This window comes from Lytechinus variegatus, chromosome 7, assembly GCF_018143015.1.
Source record: "Lytechinus variegatus isolate NC3 chromosome 7, Lvar_3.0, whole genome shotgun sequence".
Lineage (NCBI taxonomy): Eukaryota > Metazoa > Echinodermata > Echinoidea > Temnopleuroida > Toxopneustidae > Lytechinus > Lytechinus variegatus.
In genome coordinates, this window is record NC_054746.1 from 20,115,986 (window position 1) to 20,136,973 (window position 20,988).

Genomic DNA, 20,988 nt, shown 5'->3' on the forward strand with positions numbered 1-20,988 from the left:
GACCTTATTTATTTACCCCATGGCCTTATTTAATCCACTCTCCCCTACTAGCAGAAAAGCTACATAACTGTTGATAATAGTCAGTGTACCATTTACAAGTATGAAGATTTGGTGTGGTTTGCTGAAATGTAATCCCACTTTCAGTTAGTCGATTTGTCTTAGAAGTTTATTTTTTTTAGTAAATTATGAGAAACTGCACTTTTGATTCAAACTTGAATTGGATGAAAACAATGGTTTTTAAAGAGTGTTGGGGAAATAGTGGGGGAGGGAGCTACTCTAATTTGATGCAAATCAATGTGCACTTGAATTGAGTGCAAAACCCATACTTATTTTTTTCTTCTGATTACTACCATTTTTAAAAGAAATAGAGGATCAATTAAAAAAGTTTAGGCACTCAAATTGCTCCTATATTATATAAGGAAAACTACCAATTCTGTTGCTCACAGCTTTGATATGTCAAACTTTATGCATGCTTTCACGATAAACAATTTTTTTTTAAAGGGAGCCTCGTATGTATATATTCTTCTGGTGTATTCTTGCAGAAATACATGTTTCATGAACTGGTCAAATTTGGTTATGAAGTTATATATCATCTCCGCTGTTCATCAGATATGACATTATTAAATGGACCTTGTGGAATACAGAGAAGGCAATCTCTCAGTTTTTAGTTAAATTGAAGTGCAGTGTCCAATGCAAGTATTGATGTTAGAACAAAATAAACACCTGTCACAACACTCAACTTGAAAATAAGGACAGTTCTGGGATTGCCACTCATTGTTTAACTATCAGTTACTATTTTTTTTTTATTTCTCTGAACCCAGTGACAATTTGAAGCACAGTGCAGGTGGGTGTTTCATAAAGCTGTTCGTAAGTTAAGAACGACTGGTGATCCTTTCTTGCGGTAAAGGTATATTCATTGGCGATGGTTAAGCACGTAAGAAAGATTCACCAGTCGTTCTTAAAGTTGCTCTTAACTTACGAACAGCTTTATGAAACGGCCCCCAGCTCCCCCCTTACACTAAATTACCAATTTTAAAATCATACATGCAATAACACAAAAAAAATCTATATATAATATTGACAGCTTATATGGGAAAAGGGTTATTGTTTGCTCAGTCCAGAGTTCTGAAAATAACTGTAATAAATATAGATCACTGGAGACAACTAACTGGTTGTGGAGTAAAGATATTGTTTCTGCAGCTTTTGTGATTGGAGTTTAATTTGCTGACCCTGTTATTGTGAAAGGAATGGAAAATAATTGTAAAGTTACATTAGTGGATCCACATGCTTGTTTCAGATTTTTAGAGATACCCCTTTAAGGATAGATATGGGTTAGGTTTTTGACACTCTAAAAAATCATATTACCCCTAATGAACCCTCTGTATCTGGAAGTATATCTAGCAAATTATCCCCTCAAATCCAGAAGTGCTCGTGGAATTGTAAACTACCCATTATTGAAAAGATTTCAGGGGAAAATGTTGAAACCCTATTGCAATGATTCAGAGGATTCTCTCCCCAGATTGGCCAGTTGCCCCCCCCCCCCACCTCCCAAAAAAAAGGGGGGAATGTGTATGTGGTACAGATGACCATCTGAGTGGGGAAGAGGATAGGGCCACTTGTGATTTTAATTTGACTTTATTGAGACGAGCATTATGGCTTCTAAACCAGGATTATGAATTCGGCTTGTATTCACTCATTACAAAACAGCAAGAATTCACTCTTTTGTGCATTCTATAATCATCATTCATGTGGAATATGTGATATTTCACTTATGAAATCTTCAGTGCCTTTTTTTTCTTTTTAAAATCTTTATTGCTTCAAGAAAACGAAAGAATGTGTACATTATTCATCGTGCACAAAGAGATAATCAAGCTTTTACAAAATCAAGACAGTCTTCACTGTTGAATGTGTAATTGATGTAAAATGTGCAGATATTGACACTCTTATATTAAAAGATAACTACTGCAGCACAATCATATTTAATTTAGGCTAGTAAGTTTTGTTTAATTATAAATTTGATTAAAAATGAGAAGACAGCCAATTATTGGTAGGACACTATGAATCTCTGATCCCTTTCTGAGAAATTGGCGGGATAACAAAAGTACTTTTCCAGATTTGTACTATTTTCATTTGCTTTTGCCACTTAGTAAAGATGTATTCATGATTTGTGTATAATGGCAACTCTACTTTTATGCCTACTTTCTTTTCAACATATTTTTATGTTTTTATATTTTTGTAAGATATTCTTAGAATTGCATCTTGCAAATTAGCATGAACAGTCCAATACTATAATACCTCTGAAGTTTATTTGAAATGGAAGTAGAAAGAGAGCTAAAAATAACATTTCTGATGTAGTATCTGTGTTGAGTATTGGTTGTGATGACAAGTTTCTAGTGTTAATATTTGAACATTATTTAGGAGCATTGCTCCAGTGCAACATCATTTGAACTATATTTGTGATATGCCAGTACACATGAAAGTTATGTGGTAGAGGAAAAAGTTATGTAAAAAAGGTATATTTCCTCAGTATTAAAGTGAATATCAATCATTGTTACTGTTCAGAAGATAGAGAACAGTTGGAAATTACATACTTATTTAGGAGTGTGAAACAGATTAAATCATTATTTTTTATACAGTATACCTTGATTTATTATGTTGAAGAGCATTCAGGCTAGTGCATATATTAAAGTGTAAAATAGTGTTAAACCAAACTTATCTGTAAATATGCCCATTTGTTTTGTTTTGTTTTCTTGTTTCATTGTCTACCAGCCTTTGTCTTAGTTTAGATCTAGTTTTCTGTCGCAAATAGATTAATCATGATACGGGGCAGGGGTACAAGTAGACAGGGTTGCCATACTAATTGTGTGCAAATTTGGGTCAAGAGGTTATACCCCTCGGGCCCCTCCTCAACCCAGTTAGGGTATCTGACGCAAATTCCCAATGATTTGGTAAGATAACTTTTCCACTAGTTTGTATGGGGTGGGGCTTGTCATTTTTTCTTGGGGAGAACTACCTTTCTTTTCTCTTCCTCTCTTTGCTCTTATTCTCACCTTTTCTTGCCCCCTCCTTTCTCTGCACCTCTCTCTCTCTACTCTTCTACGTCTATCTCCCCTTGTTGTTCTCTTTCCTTTCTTCCCTCACTCCACTCTCCCTCTCTATCTCTCTTCCTTCCTCTCACTTTAAATCTTCTATTTCTACCCCCTTTCCCTCCCCCTTTTACACTTCCCTATCTGCCCCCCCCCCCCCCCCTCTGTTAACTAGCACCTTCCATTTTCTCCCTCTCTCCGTTCTCTTTCTACACACCTCTTCTATTTTTAACCCTATCTAGGCTGGGGTACTTTGGGAGTTCCTATGGCCGGGGGGTTGCCTGGGACATAATCTACAAGATAGTATAGTAATTTATTTCATGCGAATCGCTATTAAGTGATTATGCTAATTTATGCATAATTAGTATGCGAAATCATACTTTTTCCTCTAACTCCCTAAATAAAGCTCCAAATGTACTAATTTTTGGTATAGATACTCTTTGTGGTGTCCTTAGCAAGTGTACATGAAGAAATTGTAATATCAAATCATTTTCGTATGTATTATATTGTTTTTGCAAATTCTTATGTATTTCTTTGTTTGACCTTTTGTTTTTCCTTGTTTTTTCAATGAAATTTGTTGGAGACTCTTCTGTGATCATGAAAAGCATAAAATGAATACATTTAGACGAGCAAAACTAAAAATAATCATACATTTATGAATATTGGTTGAAAACGATTTGCATTGACTTTGTACATCAAATCACCTTTTTGAGCAATTTTCCGTCTGACGTGCACTTACATAATGTTGCGTAATTTCGGAACCACGTACCCGGGTGACGCAAAATTGGTTTCAAAAGTTCCGCAAGACTTGAAAGTAAAGTCAGCGAGCGGCGCGGTTAAAAAATTTCGCACGGCGAAAATATCGCGCGATTCGTTGAGGTGGGTCTCCGAGCCCCCCCCCCCGGCCAAGATAGGGTTAAAATCCCTTTAGGGCTTCCCAGGTCCATCACTTTCTTTTAGCTTTCATCTTTTAATTGACTAAGGCAAAGTGCTTTTCAAAACGTGTTGTTTACTTACAGTTTATTTACGATCATTCAGAATTTAATCGATTTAATCAATTCCTTCAAAGCATCTCTTGCGTCTCCTCTACCCCAAACGGTAAAGTATTTTCCACCACTTTTAAGTCATTATCCATTCACAACTTCCTGATATATATTTTATCTTCCTCCTGTGCATTCACATTCTTCTCCTCTGCATTCATCTCTGCAAACTCCACATTTCACCCTCTGTCTCCGCATTCCCTGCTTCCATCATCTCAACTTCCGCATCCACCTTCTCTGACCCCCTTTTCTCCCGTTTCCTCCTCTGCACCCACAATCTCCTCAGCCTCTACCCAATCATCTTCTGCTTCTACTTGCTCCTAAGCCTCCTCCCTTCTTCATTTACTCTGTCCCCGATATCTCCCCTGCCTACACCTAGTCTGCTTCCCCCATCTCCTCCTCATGTGTCTTCAGCTTCTCTGCCTTCAGTCCCTCCATTTTATCATTATCTGCCTCCACTATCTGCTCCTCTGTTTCCAAGTCATCATCTTCTCTGCTTCTACCATCTTTTAGTCTACCTCCACCTTTTTCTAGCTGCTTCCACCTCGCTTCCACAATATCATCTGTTTCCACCAGCTTAACCTCTGCCTCCACTTCTTGTCTGCTCCGCCTTCTCCCTTTCTGCTTCCACCCTCTCATGTGCCTCCAACGTCCACTTCTCTGTCTTCTCCCCTGCCTCCACCATCTCATCATGTGTCCTCAACCCCGCCCTCAATGGCTCCTTGACATCAATCTGCCTGCTTTCAACTTCTCTCTACAGCTTGATATTATATTCATCTGTTCTCACCCCCGTCCTCAGTCGTCAGTTTTCCTCTTCTGCTTCCCCCTTGGCTTCTGCCCTTATCCTCTCATCTGACGTCGGCTTCTCATCTTCTGTCTTCATCTTAACCCCTGCCTCCACCTCCTCTTCCTCCTCTCTTTTCACCATCTCTGCCTTTACATTGTGATTCATCGCCTCAAATCTATGCTCTTATTCTTCCACCACCTCCCAGTCATTTCTGCCTCCTCCATCTACCTTACCTCCAACTTAAAAAACTGTAAATTGTGTAGTTGATATTTATCATATTACATAAAGTTCGAAGTAGCCTTTTCCGTTTGTCATATCTAAAATGTGTCTTTTGACACCAACAATATCAAATCTACGGAAAATTTTCTCCCTCGCTTCGCTCACTTGCAATCTAATATGCATGGGTCATAAAAGCAAATGTAAAGTTTCATGAGGTAATGAATATCGTATTTCATACCAAACCAAATATCGGTCGAAAAAGAATAGGCCAAAACTGCCACAAAAATATAAGTATAGTTAATCCGCTTTGAAAAGTTAGAGAACCTTTTTGAGAAATGGCGCTTAAAGTGATAGGGTACCCTGAATTTAACTCATTGAATTGCTTCATACAGCCCCTCATTACTCTGACAGAATTTCCACCACTCCAATCAATACCTAATGACTCAATATTTCTTGTGATTAAGCTATGCTTACAAGGGGCTATTGTGATAGTTCGAAATGAAAACAGTGGCTGCGGTCTCCCATAATGGTGAAAGATGGGAATAAACAAAGTGAAGAAAGAAGAAAAAATAGTTGTTTGCAAAACAGAGATGTCTAAGTTAATGAACTCGAGAACTCCCTTTACTTAATCTTATCATCATCCCCATACCTTTACCAAGATACACTGTCCTTGCCCTATGTCAAATATAGAAGAATGAATTAACTTTCAATTGGCAATTGTCAACTCAGTCCCAAAATATCCCATGGGATCCGATCAAATTAATGACATCACAATCAATGGCCTCTCAGATAAAAATAGATAACAAAGCTTGGCGATTCTAAACTCGACACTCAGTACACTGCAAAGTTTGGTCAACTGTGCCCTGGCACTGCCAGATTCACTGCGTTCAGGTCTTTTGACCGACATAGCAACTACAAATAAATCCAAATTCAGAAGACAATAGAAAGCCCTCTTTCTGGAATGCATGAATTGAAAATTAGGTAGCTTTCCCGGATTATGGAAGTATGCAAAGAATGGGATCGAAATGATGTCATGACCTGTTGATTGGAAACGCTTGCACTCTTTGGCGCGCCTTTTCTTTTGCCGAAACAAGCTATCCAATCTGCTCTTTATCTTCATAGCTTCTCTCGCATAAGAGTGGCAATCTCGTAGTGCCCACGTCGTGTCCACGATGAACTGTTAGATACTCTATGGTTAGATCTCCAGAATAAGATAATTCACCGAGCACAGATGCAGCTCTGGATTCGAACGGTGTTCAAGGCGTCTAAAATGGTCTCGAGAAAGAATTCGAAGGTAAGCACTGATATTGATATTTATCGACAGTTGATTGGAAACTATTAAAAATGTATGTCCTGCATAACGGAGACAAATCAAATGTCTTATTTCCAAGGTGGTATTTCATAAAGCTGTCCCAACATATCTTTGGGTACGAACTCTTATTCTCATTCATTTTTTTTATTCCCATCAGCTTAAGTTATAATCCTATCTTATGTGAGATCTTAAGACAGGTGTTAATCATGTAGGGTCGAGTTTCGAATCCAATTCAGTACCTTCGGCAAGGTATCACTCTCTACACAGGTTTACTTGATACTCATTGAAGAAATAATCCTTTTTGAGGTATTTAAGAAAATAAAAACAAAGTGGTGGATGTTGTGTACTTTTCGTTCTAAATGTTATATTTTTACATCGTTGAAACCAAGATAACTGAAGCTTTCGAATCTGTTTCTGAAAATCCATTTTCAAATTTCGATAGGTGAGAAAACAGGAGCAAAAATGTCGACCTTCATTATAATGTTAATGTATTTAGGGTGAGCGTGTTTTCTGTTGTGTGTTGATAAGTGAAAGTTGATCAAAGGATTACCTGGCAGCTTCTATCATTGTACAAGGCTACAGGCAACCAGTATGAAAGGAAATTTTGCACGAAATTCAGTCACAAAACCCTTCAATTTTTTTAAATGACTGGATCTGTCATTGACCTTGGTATATGTTTTCAAATGTAGGGTTATTAAAACCTTTGGGTTCGAAAAAATATATATATACCTGAGCCACCGGGCATGGTGGCTCAGTGGTAGAGCGTCCGCCTCATGAACGGGAGGTCGTGGGTTCGATCCTCGGCCGAGTCATACCAAAGACTTATAAAATGGGACCTTCTGCCTTGCTTGGCGCTCAGCATTTAGATTGGGGAAGGGTAATAATAACATGTTATGTTATGCAGGGCCCGCTGTTAGAGCAGTTTCCTAACTGAAGTGGCTACCCTTGGTAAATAGAATGTTATTATTATTATTACCGTTCATTTTTCCCCCACGTCACCCGTTATCATGAAATGAAAATTAATATGGAATATGAATGAAAATAGGACCCCGCGTGATATTTCTGATGATCCACTCTTGCTGAAACAGAATATCAATGTTTGATTTATGATTATAGCTGGTTCCCATATACCATCTCATCCATCTTTCACAGGTTAGATTGAGAATGTCGGCACGGTTTTAGATTCCTGAATCTGGACCCGGAAATACAGCGTCGGAGGGGGAGTGGGAATTGGACAACCTACCTTTTGCAGGTTGTCGGCAATAACCAGATATATTTCTGTTTCTTTGTCCTAGGTCCCGTCAAAATGGAACATTCATAATCATGTTGGTCTATTATTAAACGTGCAAAAAACATTCAATTGTAAATATCAATTATGTATCTTTATAATACTCCTTCCCATTTCCTTTGGTCAGGTGATAAAAACAGTCTTGTTCTTCTTGGCTGGTTTACTGAGCGTGGGAATACTCAACGGATTAGTGGAGACGCTTCCATCCTTCGAATACTCCTCACAAACCAGAGCCCTGCGGATTATCCAAGCTGAAGGAGATGATCTGCACTTGGGAGAACGACATGGTCGCTCTCCTCGCGATCTTTCAAGCAATGTTGCCGTTTCAGGACGTCGGACCTCGGATGGGCAGAAGGTGACAGCAGAGCAAACACCGAGGTGCGTAAAGAAGGTTCTCATCTTCGGTAATATGATACGCATGGCGTGGATCCCTGAGTTGAATCATTTCAAGGCTCTTCTAGAAACCAGCAAACTGGATGGGTACGAGTCGGACGTGAACTGTTCCTCCCGGGGGTATAAATGCGACATCAAACTATCTCTTGGAGCAGCACGCGAAGATCTGGTTGGGAAGGACGCTGTGATCTTCGGCATGGTCTCGACGATCTGGATCACCAAGAATCTCCTGCATAATGTCTTGAAGCATAAGCCAGAGCCGGGCCAGACCTGGATCTTTTACAGCACCGAAACCCCGTACAGAGTCAAGAAATGGGCGGGAAGTGAGGACCTGGCTCTTTTCAAATACCATGTGCTCATGACATATAACAGGGCCTCGGACGTCTACGTCCCATTTGGCTACTATCGGCCATTTTCGAGACCAAATGATGGCCCAACCGACACTCGATTTTTACGTGACGACTTCTACACTAACCGGACGGGAATCTTGTCTTGGGTTGCTACAAACTGTCAAGATGTCTTTTGGCCTCGGATGCAGTTCATTGACAAGCTACGTAAAGAAATTTCACTGGACGACTACGGAGCATGTGGGCACAAGGAGTGCCTTCCACGAAGATCGACCCACTGCAACGAACTCTTCGCGAGCTACAAATTCTACCTCTCCATTCCGAATTCAGAATGTAGAGACTACATCACCGAAAAGTTCTGGATGATATCTCTGAAATACGGCACTGTTCCACTGGTCTTAGGGACAGTCAAGGAGGACTATGAGCCGGTTGCACCCCCTAATTCTTTCGTCCATTTCGGCGACTTCAAGAGCATAAAGGCGGTGGCGGATCATCTGAAGAAAGTGGATAATAACGAGACTCTGTACAGACAGTACCATGAATGGCGTCGGCATGGGGAAGTCATCACACCCTTCCCGTATCGTCCTGAATCTCTATGTAGGACGCTGCCTCATATTTACCCGAGACCAGAAAGTGAGATCAAACTCATCGGGAACTCAACCTGGTACAAGGATTGCAGAACAGCTCCTAGTGAAATGGACGTTAATCCACATTTTGAAACGATCGGCAACTGGACTCCATGGAAACTCTCCGGTTGATGGGTAACCGGTAAGATCAATCATGTCGTTTTCCTGAAATGTTAAAGTTGTCAGCAGAAGCACAAGGAATCGACACGTCCGTTCAAGAGTAACGAAAGATTACTGACTTACCACGAATTCACTGCAATTACTGTTGAAACATTCGCATGAAGTTTCTAATTCTGCTTGCTTGATTTTATAAAGTGCAAGTGGTGGGTTAACACCAATATTGCAATATGTCCACTGGAAACGAGAATGACACCAAGTCTCTGTAACCACAATAGGTTCACCCCATCCCCATGAATGGAATCTTGACTGGAATACCCATAATGGGAAATTTTAATCAATCTGCATATTGTATAGAAAGTTTCATACTTTAAAATAATATAAGAAAGTACGGAGATGTTTATAAAAAAGTTATGAAATTATATTTTCAATACGAATATCTGTCATGCCTTTCTTGTGTAGTATACAGTCACCAAAAAGAACTTATAATTGTTGTCGTTCAACCCTGAATTAATATGCCGGGAACTGTTTCATAAAGTATTTCATTCGCCATTTTCATCACGCCTTTCTCTCAGCCAATCAGAATAAAATATTCCAGTGGCTTATAACATTTGATTCTCATACCTCATAAAACCTTCATCATTTCACGCATGTCATATGATAGCATGCTTTTGCTATTTACGAGTTTATCTTTATTTCTTATAAATATTTTTTAGTATATTTCTATTCATTTTATAATTGGTCTTGTGTAGTAAAACAGATCAAACTTGGTTCTTTTTCTTAAAATTAATTTTCAATTCATTTTTTAAGATATTTTGATTTACTAAGGTCAGTAATTGTGACTCTATGTTTTATTTTTTATATTCTTTCTGTAATATTGTGTTAAAAGATTCCAGGAAAAATCTTTCAAGAAATGCCTTCGAAATCCCATAAACTTCATGACATTCTGTTCACTTCTGATAAATTTCGAAGAAAATGAACATTTAAACTTTATTATGTACCTCTCAGGAAGAAAACAATAGGTTGGTTAACATAATAATGCGAACCTACAAACTGCTGGTTAAGAGAAAATACGTTATGAAGTAAACGGGGATTCTCTTAATTGGTAGGTTCGTATATTAATCAATTTGATAGGTTGGTCAAATTATTCTGAGAGTACCCCTTTACTAGTTTTGTCAAGTTGCAGGTGTGGATGTACCTGAGGGAGGGGACATTTTGGATGGAGTAACCGACCTGGATAAGTTTTATTCCATCATTATAAATAGTTTTTGTATAATAATTTTGATTTCCTGTCTATGGAAATCCATGACAATGATCAACTATGTGTCTTGTATGCTAACGACAACTTATTAATGTTATAATTTCGTATAAAATATTTTTATATGTATTTTTGAATTTCGTATACGGTACAGTGATCGTTTTATGATTTATATGGTTATGGTTTTGTAATTTGAAATTTGGAATATCTTAGTTTTTTCGTAGAATGCTGATACGAATGAAATGAAAAAACAGAGTTAAATCTGAGAGTATGATTTACATTTAATGTTAAAATGTATCATTTCGTGTGTTTTTTTGCGTTTGATTTTTATTAATTTGTATTTATTAATAAACATAAATGACGAACAATACATGAGTAAGATCTTTCAGTGAGTTTCATTCAATAAAGTTTTATTCTAACAACTTGTTCCCTTTTAAAGAGAAGAACTACATCTATGGCATTTTTCTATTATGGAAACTGTCATGGTAACAGGGTTCAGCAGCCAATCACAATCCAGACTTCCATATTAATTACGTCAATGACAAAGTTAGCATAGTTGCAGGACTTTATGATTTGGAAAGCAGTATGCATTGAACAGACTATCCTAGATAGATAAATAAATAACTGAAGAAGTAATAAATGAATAAAAGTACAAGTGAGTGAGTGAATGAATGAATGAATGAATGAATGAAACTCGGTAAAAATTGGTTGAGTCCAAGTGCAACTGCCAATGGATCTCGTTACTTACGAAATGAATCGAAGAGAGTCGTTGATATCTAACATCTCGTACTTTTTTGCAAGAACATTGTACTTGCAGTTTATTCAATAATACAAAAATATTAATGTCAGTAATACTCGAGAATAACATCTCACTTCCCTATTTATTACATATTCATTTTTCATCCTCCGGTAATCCCTATCTGTCCATCTTCTTTCCCTACCTCTGACCCCCCCCCCTTCCCCTCGTATTCTCTTTCTCCCCCCTCTCTCCCTCCACCTCCCCCACCTCTCTCTCTCCCTCTCTCTCTCTTCCCGTCTCACATTTTTTTTATCTCACTCTGCCTCTCTTTACCTATTTCTACTTAAAAGATAATTCCATCTACTGTTTATTCTGACTTTATTGATGGTACAAAATATGGCATTAATAATGAAAACAAGCGCCATATAGAATCTTCTTCCCTCTGTCTATGTAGTTTTTCACCTTATCTTAAATCATCCGTCTTGTTTCCTCTCTCATTATCTTTCACACACATACACAAACGCCTGTTCCTCTTTGTTACATAATGTCCATTCTGACTCTTCAGTTTTCTCCATGATCATGATCGAAATCGTCAGTGTCTTCAATCATCACTCTCGTCCGATTCCGATGTCGACAGCCCCTCTCTTTTTTCCAATTCCTGCTGAATTTCGACTTTGAGTTCATCCAGGAGATGTTTGAGGTAGTCTGTCTCCTCTGCGTCGTCCTTCTCAAGATTCTTGACGACCAGGAGATCGGTGAACATCACTCGAGCCATCATCAGCATCGCTCGAGCACGGTCGAAGAGATTTGCCTATAAAGTAAGACAAGGTGTTAATAAAAAAAAAACATTAATTGAATTTGTGCATTGAATGCAAAGCAATGTCGATCCGAGGGAAGGAGGGGAGCACTACTACTACTACTACTACTACTACTACTACTACTACTACTACTACTACTACTACTTACTACTACTACCACACAGCAAAAACTGTGGTGTTAACCGGTGTACTTAGAGGACCACATCAGTTATTTTACACCGGTGTTAAATTGGGGATGTTAGTTTTACACCTATAGGTGTTATTAAAACACCTCTGGTTGTTACATTTACACTCTTTGGTGTCATGTTCAATCTTTAGGGTGTAATTTTAACACCTCAGGGTGTGGTCCTCTATTAACACCGATTGGCGTCAGTTTTAACACCACAGTTTTTACAGTGTACTACTACTACTACTGATACTACTACTACTACTACTACTACTACTACTACTACTACTACTACTACTACTACTACTACTACTACTACTATACTACTACTTAAATATATATACTATTACTGATAACAATGATAATGATAAAAAAAAACATTTCAACTACTACCAATCACTATAATTATGATAATAATGACAATGACAATTGTAACAGTCACGATATCATATTCAACATATATAACCCGGCCTCTTGCTTAAGTTCATGGCTAATCTATCGAAGAATAATGATTAATGAAACCATTTCAAATATCGAATGCGCCCCATTAATGTCAATAAACGTCGATGACATCGTCTGGCTCTTTTGTCGTGATGTGTATTTTATTGATCGAATGCATTGACTTGCAGCAATTTGATTCTAAAAGCCAAATAAACGGCACGTTCTTTCTTATTATATAATTATTGAAACGCTGTGCTCAAAAACCGTTATTTTTAAGCAACCCTAACATTAAATTACCAAAATTATTATTGAAAATATTACTATGCTATTTATTTAGTTTAAAATTATCACTTAAACTTAAGTAGAAGAAAAAGTAGAAGAAAAGGAAGAAGAAGGGGCGTGAATTATTTAGCATGATACAAGATGTTTAAAGAATTGGGGTTTGCTTTTTAAAAGAATTATAGGCATCTCCCACCTCCGTCTAAATGTTCCTAACTCAAAATATTTCCCCACCTACTACCCCCTTTTCCCACCTTCGCCCCCCCCCCCGAAATCAATTATTTCTTCGATGGGAACCGGGGCCCATTTCACCCAGACATACAATGATAAAGTTGCCTTTATTGTAACTACCATGGAAACCTTGATTGTGATTGGCTGCTGAGCCTTGTTACCATGGTAGTTAACATAACTGCTTAGTTACATTAGTCGCAACTCATTATGAAACGGGCCCATGTATTCTTGAAAAGAAATGCATAAAACAAGAGTAGCCCAATATACCACTACTGTTCAACAAAGAATGTTTGCGTTTCGTTGCTAAGACACCCCATAACGTGATTGTTGCTGGCAGAACATTTGCCGATAACTCAATATTTGATGAGAGAACTGACATTAATTTGCTTCAGTCAATCAGCAGTGACTACTATTAATTAGCAATCCGAAATATAAAGGGTTTTTTTTCTTTTCATTTTATGAAATAGAAAGTCTTATTTAGGCTGCTCTATTTTGGTGCATACACAAGGGGGCGGCTGAAAGAAACATCTGATTATTGTTTTTACCTATATTTCTTGAAATCAATATGCTTTCAGCTATTTTTCTGTCTTAAGAAATATCAAACGAGGGGTACATGATGTGCCTTGATATTCATTTTTTAATTAAGTGAAGTTGCAATCTTACCTCGACATAGTCACGAACTTTCTTGACTTGGTTCCTAACGTTACTTATCTGACCGCTTATACCCCACATACCATAGCCTGTATTTAGCTGAGAATTACTGCTATAAAAATCATGTAACCTGGTAAATGGAAAATATTGAACATAAAAGAAGAAAAATGTTGTGATAAACCCGATTTTACATCATACAAACGCGTAGGCTAAATCAAATCAATATTTTTTTTTAGAAGTATCATCAAAATCAATAAGCCAGTTCGTAGTTCCTTCCTGCGCATGATCAAAAGATTCTACGCATGATCAGAAGAAGGTCATTTGTACTAAAGTGACATGGTGCTTTAAAATCTAATGAGATAAGCACCAACTTTGATGTCTTGATTATTCATATATTCTTTTGAATTGTCGTTTTCATTTACATCCACAAAAAACAACAATGCTTCCACGCGAACGACTGGTATTTAACAGTTTGTCAAGTACATTGTGCAACATGCTAAGCGGGATGCTAAGATATGCATTCAAAGTAGGAATGCAACAAATACCTTCATTAAGTGTTCATTGGTGTGCTATTCTAGTCACCTGGTCTATTCAATTTCTTCATCCTGCTATGTAAGGCAAGCTTACGTAATATCTTGCTTTGAAATCTGCCTATCATGATGAAAGAAATGAAAGGTCATTTGACCAAAATTGCCCATGAAGTAACTACGAACTGGTCTATTATAGTAATATAAGATATTTACAAGATCATGTACTATATTATACTGTAAGGGTATTACAATATCGCGATACTCGCCATTAAATAAAATGTTTCTGTAACATTTGCAAATGAAGTAGACCGAGTAGGCCTTTCCTACTAAATCTCTATTTCTGACATGGAGACTTGATTTTCCCTATAGTTTCCCTCCCGGGATCAAGAAGACATCGCATAATAGTACAAACAAAACAACTGGAATCGGAATGTGCTGTTTTGCCGGTAAGTATGCAAATAGAATATAGAATGACATTGCCTGACATGGCAACAATTAACATGATCGTTGAATACTAAGTAGGCCAATTGTTATCCATTTCATTACTCCGTCGGAGAATCGCCTTTTTAGTTGTTGGAACCATCACTAAGATGTATCACTTCTATGATCTTGTCTTTTATCCAAGCACCTATAACAAACAAACAAAAAACTAAAAATCACCTTGTGACGTCATCCTCCCTATCATCCCACATGGAGGACTCCGGTTCCACCCTATAGAGCCGCACGCAGAAATCAGGAGAGATCTTATTAACCAGGAGCGTCGTCATGAACGTTGACGGGATGGGTTTACCGATCCTCGGCATGACCAGGGTGTGCTTACGGAGGACGAGATGGTTCTTGATTTCGCCCTCGGCCTCGCATAGCGTGGTCAGGCTGTGTGTCATCTCTTGGTGCCGGAGCTCTTCCAGCGTTCCGATCCAGATGTAGAAGGCGAAGCGGAAGACCTTCTCCAGGATGAGGTAGGCTAACCTGTTTCCCAATATTTCAATTAACCAAATTACTGAATTTAAAACTCTCAAATTACAGGTTTATCATTAGAATGAAACAAACAATTCAACAGAAATCAATGATTTAAATGCATTAAAACAAAAACATATTGCGCAGCATATTGAGCGAATCTGAAGGGCACTCACGGTGCACCCCACCCATCTCCCCCTTAGACTTTGCAAAACATAAGAAATAAAAAAATACCTAGCCATGTCCGAGCGAACACTCCGCACATCAGGTTCGTAGCCCGCTGTTCGTTTTCTGATCATGATTGCTGAGATGAGCTGTTGCTGTGGTTCTTGTTGGGCAAGCACCATATCAACACGAGGTTGAACGATGGTACGACTTCGTAGGTACTTCATCTTCGAATGTTCGAACTCCATCATGACCTGGTCAAGAAATGTGAGGAAAATTTATTAAGTTTCCATACTGTGTATTTGACTGAAATGATTTCAAATATCAATATAACCGAACTGGATTAGAATTGGTGATGTTGAACATTTTTAACCAATAAGTTTATATGTTATCACTAATAATCTGATCACAGGAGTGGCACTAAATAATAAAAAGAAAAGATGATAAAAGAAAATGGGTGTAAATTGAAATAAATTAAAAGATAATTGAGAAATGGGTTACTGTTTTTCTATGTAATGCCCGTATTTCTTTATCTTTATAGTAATCATACTTGGGTGTCATTTCCTTCCCAATACAGCAACATGTCCTATACCTGGTCTAGAGTCTTTCCTTGTCTCTCAAGGATGTAGGTGAGTGTCTCATACAGACGTCCCTGGATGAACTTGGCTTCCTTGAGGAGTTCAGCTTTTCCCATCCTTATATCTTGCAGGATGATGCCATACAAAGCTGCACACGTATCCTCCATCACCAGTCGGTTGTATTTGTAATGGTTGTCGATGTTGGGATACTTCTTGTTTTTCTCCCGTAGCTTGTCGTACTGTGATGCCGCCATGGCTGGAGGGTTTCTCGAGGAAAAGACTGGATACAAGTCTGTGAAAATGTATATATTGAGTTTTGTTTTGCAAAGAGTTATCGTTATAATTAATGATTTTAATCTTCACTTTCTTACATTCGTATTCCCTTCGCCACCAGGAGTCGTATTTAATTCACATCATCATCACCATCATCATCATCATCATCATCATCACCATCATCACCATCATCATCTTCATCATCTTCATCATTATCATCACCATCATCATCATCATCTTCATCATCATCACAATCAACACCATCATCATCTTCATCATCATCATCATCATCATCATCACCATCATCACCATCATCTTCTTCATCATCATCATCATCATCATCATCTTCATCATCATCATCATCAACATCATCATCATCATCATCATCATCATCACCATCATCATCATCATTGTCACCAACACCAATGTTATCGTCTTCGTCTTCCCTGTCACAAACATCATCATTAGGTCTAGCTCACAGAGGTGGATTCACCTCTATGGTCGAGCTTTGTCCAAATCACCGAGAAATTCAAAATAAGCAGCATCATACTTCATTTTTATATTTCGGTAGCAGAGTATTCCCACTTTTATTTTCTTATATACGCCTGATGAATATCTAAATTTGCCCCCCCCCCCCATCCCTGGACCCGCCACCGATCCATCACCGAGAACTAATACACTCATGATATTCGAGCATGATGGTCATTAAGCTTGGATTTTTTGTATTAAATACCCCATCAATTTACATCCAAAACTTGAACTTGTGAGAATGAGTATAAAAATTTAACATTAATTGAACAAAAATAACTCTCCCTCGCCAAATGGAATACAAGAAGAGTCATTTCACCAACTAAAAAGGGGGAAAAGAGACACAGTAATCCCTGCAGATTTCATATGATCCCATATCGGAAATACTTGATTAATCTTTTAATTCTGTTTATATCAACGATTGCCAATACCAGGATTCGTTTTCTGAGGAAATAAAATCTTCGTGATACTGTATATCAAACTAGACATGTTTATCAAAATCGTTTTCGTTGCACATACTGTAGATAGTGATTGAATCATAATCATATTTTTAAAAACATTTTTAGAAATGTATATACTGCAAACAAGGTTCGAGGTATTATGATGAAGTTTGGCTGGTCATTGCACTGGAGGAAATAATATTAATCAGTATCATTAAATGTATAAAGTAGTTGATCTGTAGAAGAATAGTAGAGGGGGGGGTGTCCGACAATTAAGACACTTATTCCTCAAATTCTATGTAGCAAATGGCACTGGAAATCGTGAGTATTCATTTTCTATGATGTTGCCAAACATTACCTGTACTTCGAAAAAACTCTGATAAATGTTTTCTTTTCCAGATTTACAACTCTCACTACAACCCCACCACCTCCTCTCCCTCTCTCTCTCTCTCTTCTTTGATTTTCTATCTTTTTTCCTATTCAACCCTTTTTTCATGTTTCTTTTATTTACTTTCTATTTGCACAAGCACTCCTTAACACTTAAGGGAACATGGTGACTCTACCATGATACTTTAAGCTTCAACTCGGCAAGCAAATTTATAGCAGGCACACAGGAGCTGCATTCGTTAAATGGTGCCAGAACATTCTTTGCCTGAACAGACTCCACACATTAAATCATGATTTGATTTCCATTACTGTGCCTATTTACGGACGCCCCTGCCCATCGAGTCTTTATGATACAGCATGTTTGAGCGGGAAATCGCTGGCATAGTTGAAACGCGGGAGATAATTATTGGTTTCATCATGATTGTCACTACTACTATCATCGGTAGCCTGAAAAGAGCTTCATTGCTCAGCTGATATACCATGATAACGACTTCATCATGAGCATATTCCTTCTAAGTCTGTTATAGTAAGCAGTAAAAATATTGATATAATGTAAGTTAGGATGACTATAGTGATGATGGCGGGAAAAGAGGAGGAACGGATGATGAGGATGATGATGTAGAAGAAGATGATGATGAAGAAGATGATGATTATGACAATGATGATGATGATGAGGACGACGACGATGATGATAAAGATGTTGATGATGATGATGAAGAAGATGACAAAGAAGATGACAATGATAATGCTGAAGACGGCAATGTTTATGATGATGGTGAATATATTGATCGTGATGGTGATAATGGAGAAGATAGTGGCATTAAGCAGAAGAGGTGGAAAAGGGAAAAGAAAAAAAAGAAGACGAAAAGGAAGAAGGAAAATAAGCAGGTGAATAAGAAGAAGAAAAAAAAGAGGAGGAGGAGAAGAAAAAGAAGAAGAAGAAAAAGAAAAAGAAGAAGAAAAATAAGAAGAAGAAGGGGAAGGAGCAGAATAGAAAAAAGAAGAAGAAGAAGATAAACGTATAAGTAGCGATGGGAGTATGATGATGATGAAGAAATAATGATGATGATTTTTTTTTTATTTTTTTTATTAAAACAAGTGCGCAACTAGTTACCAATAATGCATATAACATTTCCATTAATTTTAAAGCAAGATAAAAGAGCATTGTAGATTAAATGCCTTGCTCACGGGCATAGGTACCCCGGCCAGGGATCGAACCCCGGACTTTCCATGTATAGCCAGGCGCCTTAGACCACTCGGCCACGGCACCCTCACGGCACCCTCACGATGATGACAACGACGATACCGATACTGGTGATGTTGCCGTTGCTGTTGATAATGATCATTGTCATCAAATTCTGATGCATGATGACGACGACGATGGCTAATGATGAAATGAATATTTACAGTAGTTTGGTATAGCTATAATACAATTACATTGCGGGTTATGAAGTTGGGGTTTTAGTACTTTAGATTCAGTATAACATTATTGGTAAATTATCGGAACAATATCAGACACTTGCTTAAAAAAATATTATCCAGTTACAGATAATCGTACTTTTATAATTATATTTTCACCTCATGAGATAGGTATGACAGGGCAATAAACTAGGAACTGTGTTAATTAATTCTATTTCTCATTACCAGAACACATGGCACGAATGCCTTCAACAACTTGACATCTAAAGCTGATGTGACACGCATGACATTTCTGACATACCACATCAGTTATCTTAGCAGACCCGTTCACATCTGTCTGTTTGCTGTTCGTGTCTTGTCGTTCGTTCATCAATCGATGTGAGAAACTATTGTAAGAGTGATGTGGCGCCATTTTTGGTCCCAAATTTATCGTAAGTTACGATTACACATCGTGACAATAACTATATTAAAGCATGCGTAATGGTATGTTTGATGAGGTCTAGTATTTCCTAAAATTCATCTCATGAGCATGGTGAAAACATTCAATTTTTATGATGATGCTCTTATATTACCCTCTTAACAAAAATAGGCTTATGTCCGGTTTTATTAATCAGTCTTTGACTCCCATCCCCTTCTCATGGACTCTCCTCCTCCCCCTTCCCCTCTCTCCGTTCCCACCCCCTCTCTCTATATATATTTATATATCTCTCTAACACACACTCTCCCTCAGTTTTTCTTTATCTTTCCTCTCCATCATCTTCCCTGGGTTCTTTAATTTGCAACCTCTTTAAAACCTCTATTATTTTCATCAATTTTGACACGACGATTCTAAAGAACTCAACGTATATGGCATAAATGAAAATGTCATTTAATTTTCTCGTACCCATTGCGTCAACAATAGTTACCCCATGGGATCGTCCAAACATAATTATATGTGAATTGTGCCTATAGGTTGTTCCTTTTATTGATATAGGAAGTTAATTTGTTTTCATGGCCGTTTGCTATTTGAGTGATCTATCTATAATAGTAGGTTAATTAGATAGTAATTTACATGGTTGCCTATCATGGCACTGACAATTGTTTATTGTACGAATGGCAAAATACCAGACAAGTCGTCAGACGGATGTGAAATTAGATTTTATATGACGGGGAATCCCAATGGAATATTTTGTTCATTTGGAAAATGTTGAGAAAATCATTTATTATGTCTAACTAATAAGGATGTGAGAGCTAGAGGGAAGACTTGGATTTGCTTGATTCGAATTATTTGAACCCCCTCCCCTCGCCCACAAAAATAAATATTGGAAAGTCATCCATAATAATATACTTCTTTACGAACATTATCAAGGGGTTGCAAACTGAATGTACTCACGTAATATATGCCAGACTAGATCTCACTGCTCATCAAAACTGTTCAAGTCATCTTGTCGTCTTCCTGTGAAATCTTCCTCAATTCCCTTAAAAATTATACAATTTTAAGGAAGATTGAATGCGATTCATCTGATAAAAAGCACCTTGTCAGAAGCGAATCGGGACTACAAACTACGTGATTATAATTGAAATCACCCGAAAACATTATTGACTGTACAAAGATATTCTAAGAAGGGACGGACGAACTCTAATCAATATAAGTCCATTTGTTATTTAAAGTTTTCCTGTATTCTACCTCTCTTCTTATTCATAGATCAGATTATCGATTGGGGAATTGTTGGTGTACCTCCCATTATGGTGAATGGTGTATGGAGGCCTCAGTATTGTGCAAACGGTAAGAAATTTATGAACGCCATAACAACAGTTTAAGGAATATGTAATAGGGAGCACAACGAAAAGGGTACTTTTGCTTCTTAAGAAAAAAGTGCTTTCACTTTTAAGAATAAAATAAACACTTAAATTTTATGGAAATTCTCAAAAAG

At 37.6% G+C, this 20,988-nt stretch overlaps 2 protein-coding genes across 2 annotated transcripts; one reads left to right on the plus strand and one right to left on the minus strand.

Annotated features, from left to right (window-relative positions):
• Window positions 1-6,148: 6,148 nt before the first annotated feature.
• On the plus strand, window positions 6,149-11,273 carry LOC121418687 (alpha-(1,3)-fucosyltransferase 7-like). The gene is made up of 2 exons (XM_041612674.1): window positions 6,149-6,426; window positions 7,860-11,273. Exons 1-2 carry the CDS (start codon window positions 6,364-6,366, stop codon window positions 9,228-9,230), a joined length of 1,434 nt encoding a protein of 477 aa, XP_041468608.1. The 5' UTR covers window positions 6,149-6,363; the 3' UTR covers window positions 9,231-11,273.
• A 245-nt stretch (window positions 11,274-11,518) lies between these two features.
• LOC121418688 lies at window positions 11,519-20,680 on the minus strand. The gene is made up of 6 exons (XM_041612675.1): window positions 20,448-20,680; window positions 16,043-16,320; window positions 15,520-15,704; window positions 14,989-15,297; window positions 13,811-13,928; window positions 11,519-12,023 (listed from the first exon to the last, which is right to left on the minus strand). The coding sequence occupies exons 2-6, from the start codon at window positions 16,280-16,282 to the stop codon at window positions 11,814-11,816; spliced, it is 1,062 nt and encodes a 353-aa protein (XP_041468609.1). The 5' UTR covers window positions 16,283-16,320; window positions 20,448-20,680; the 3' UTR covers window positions 11,519-11,813.
• Window positions 20,681-20,988: the final 308 nt, after the last annotated feature.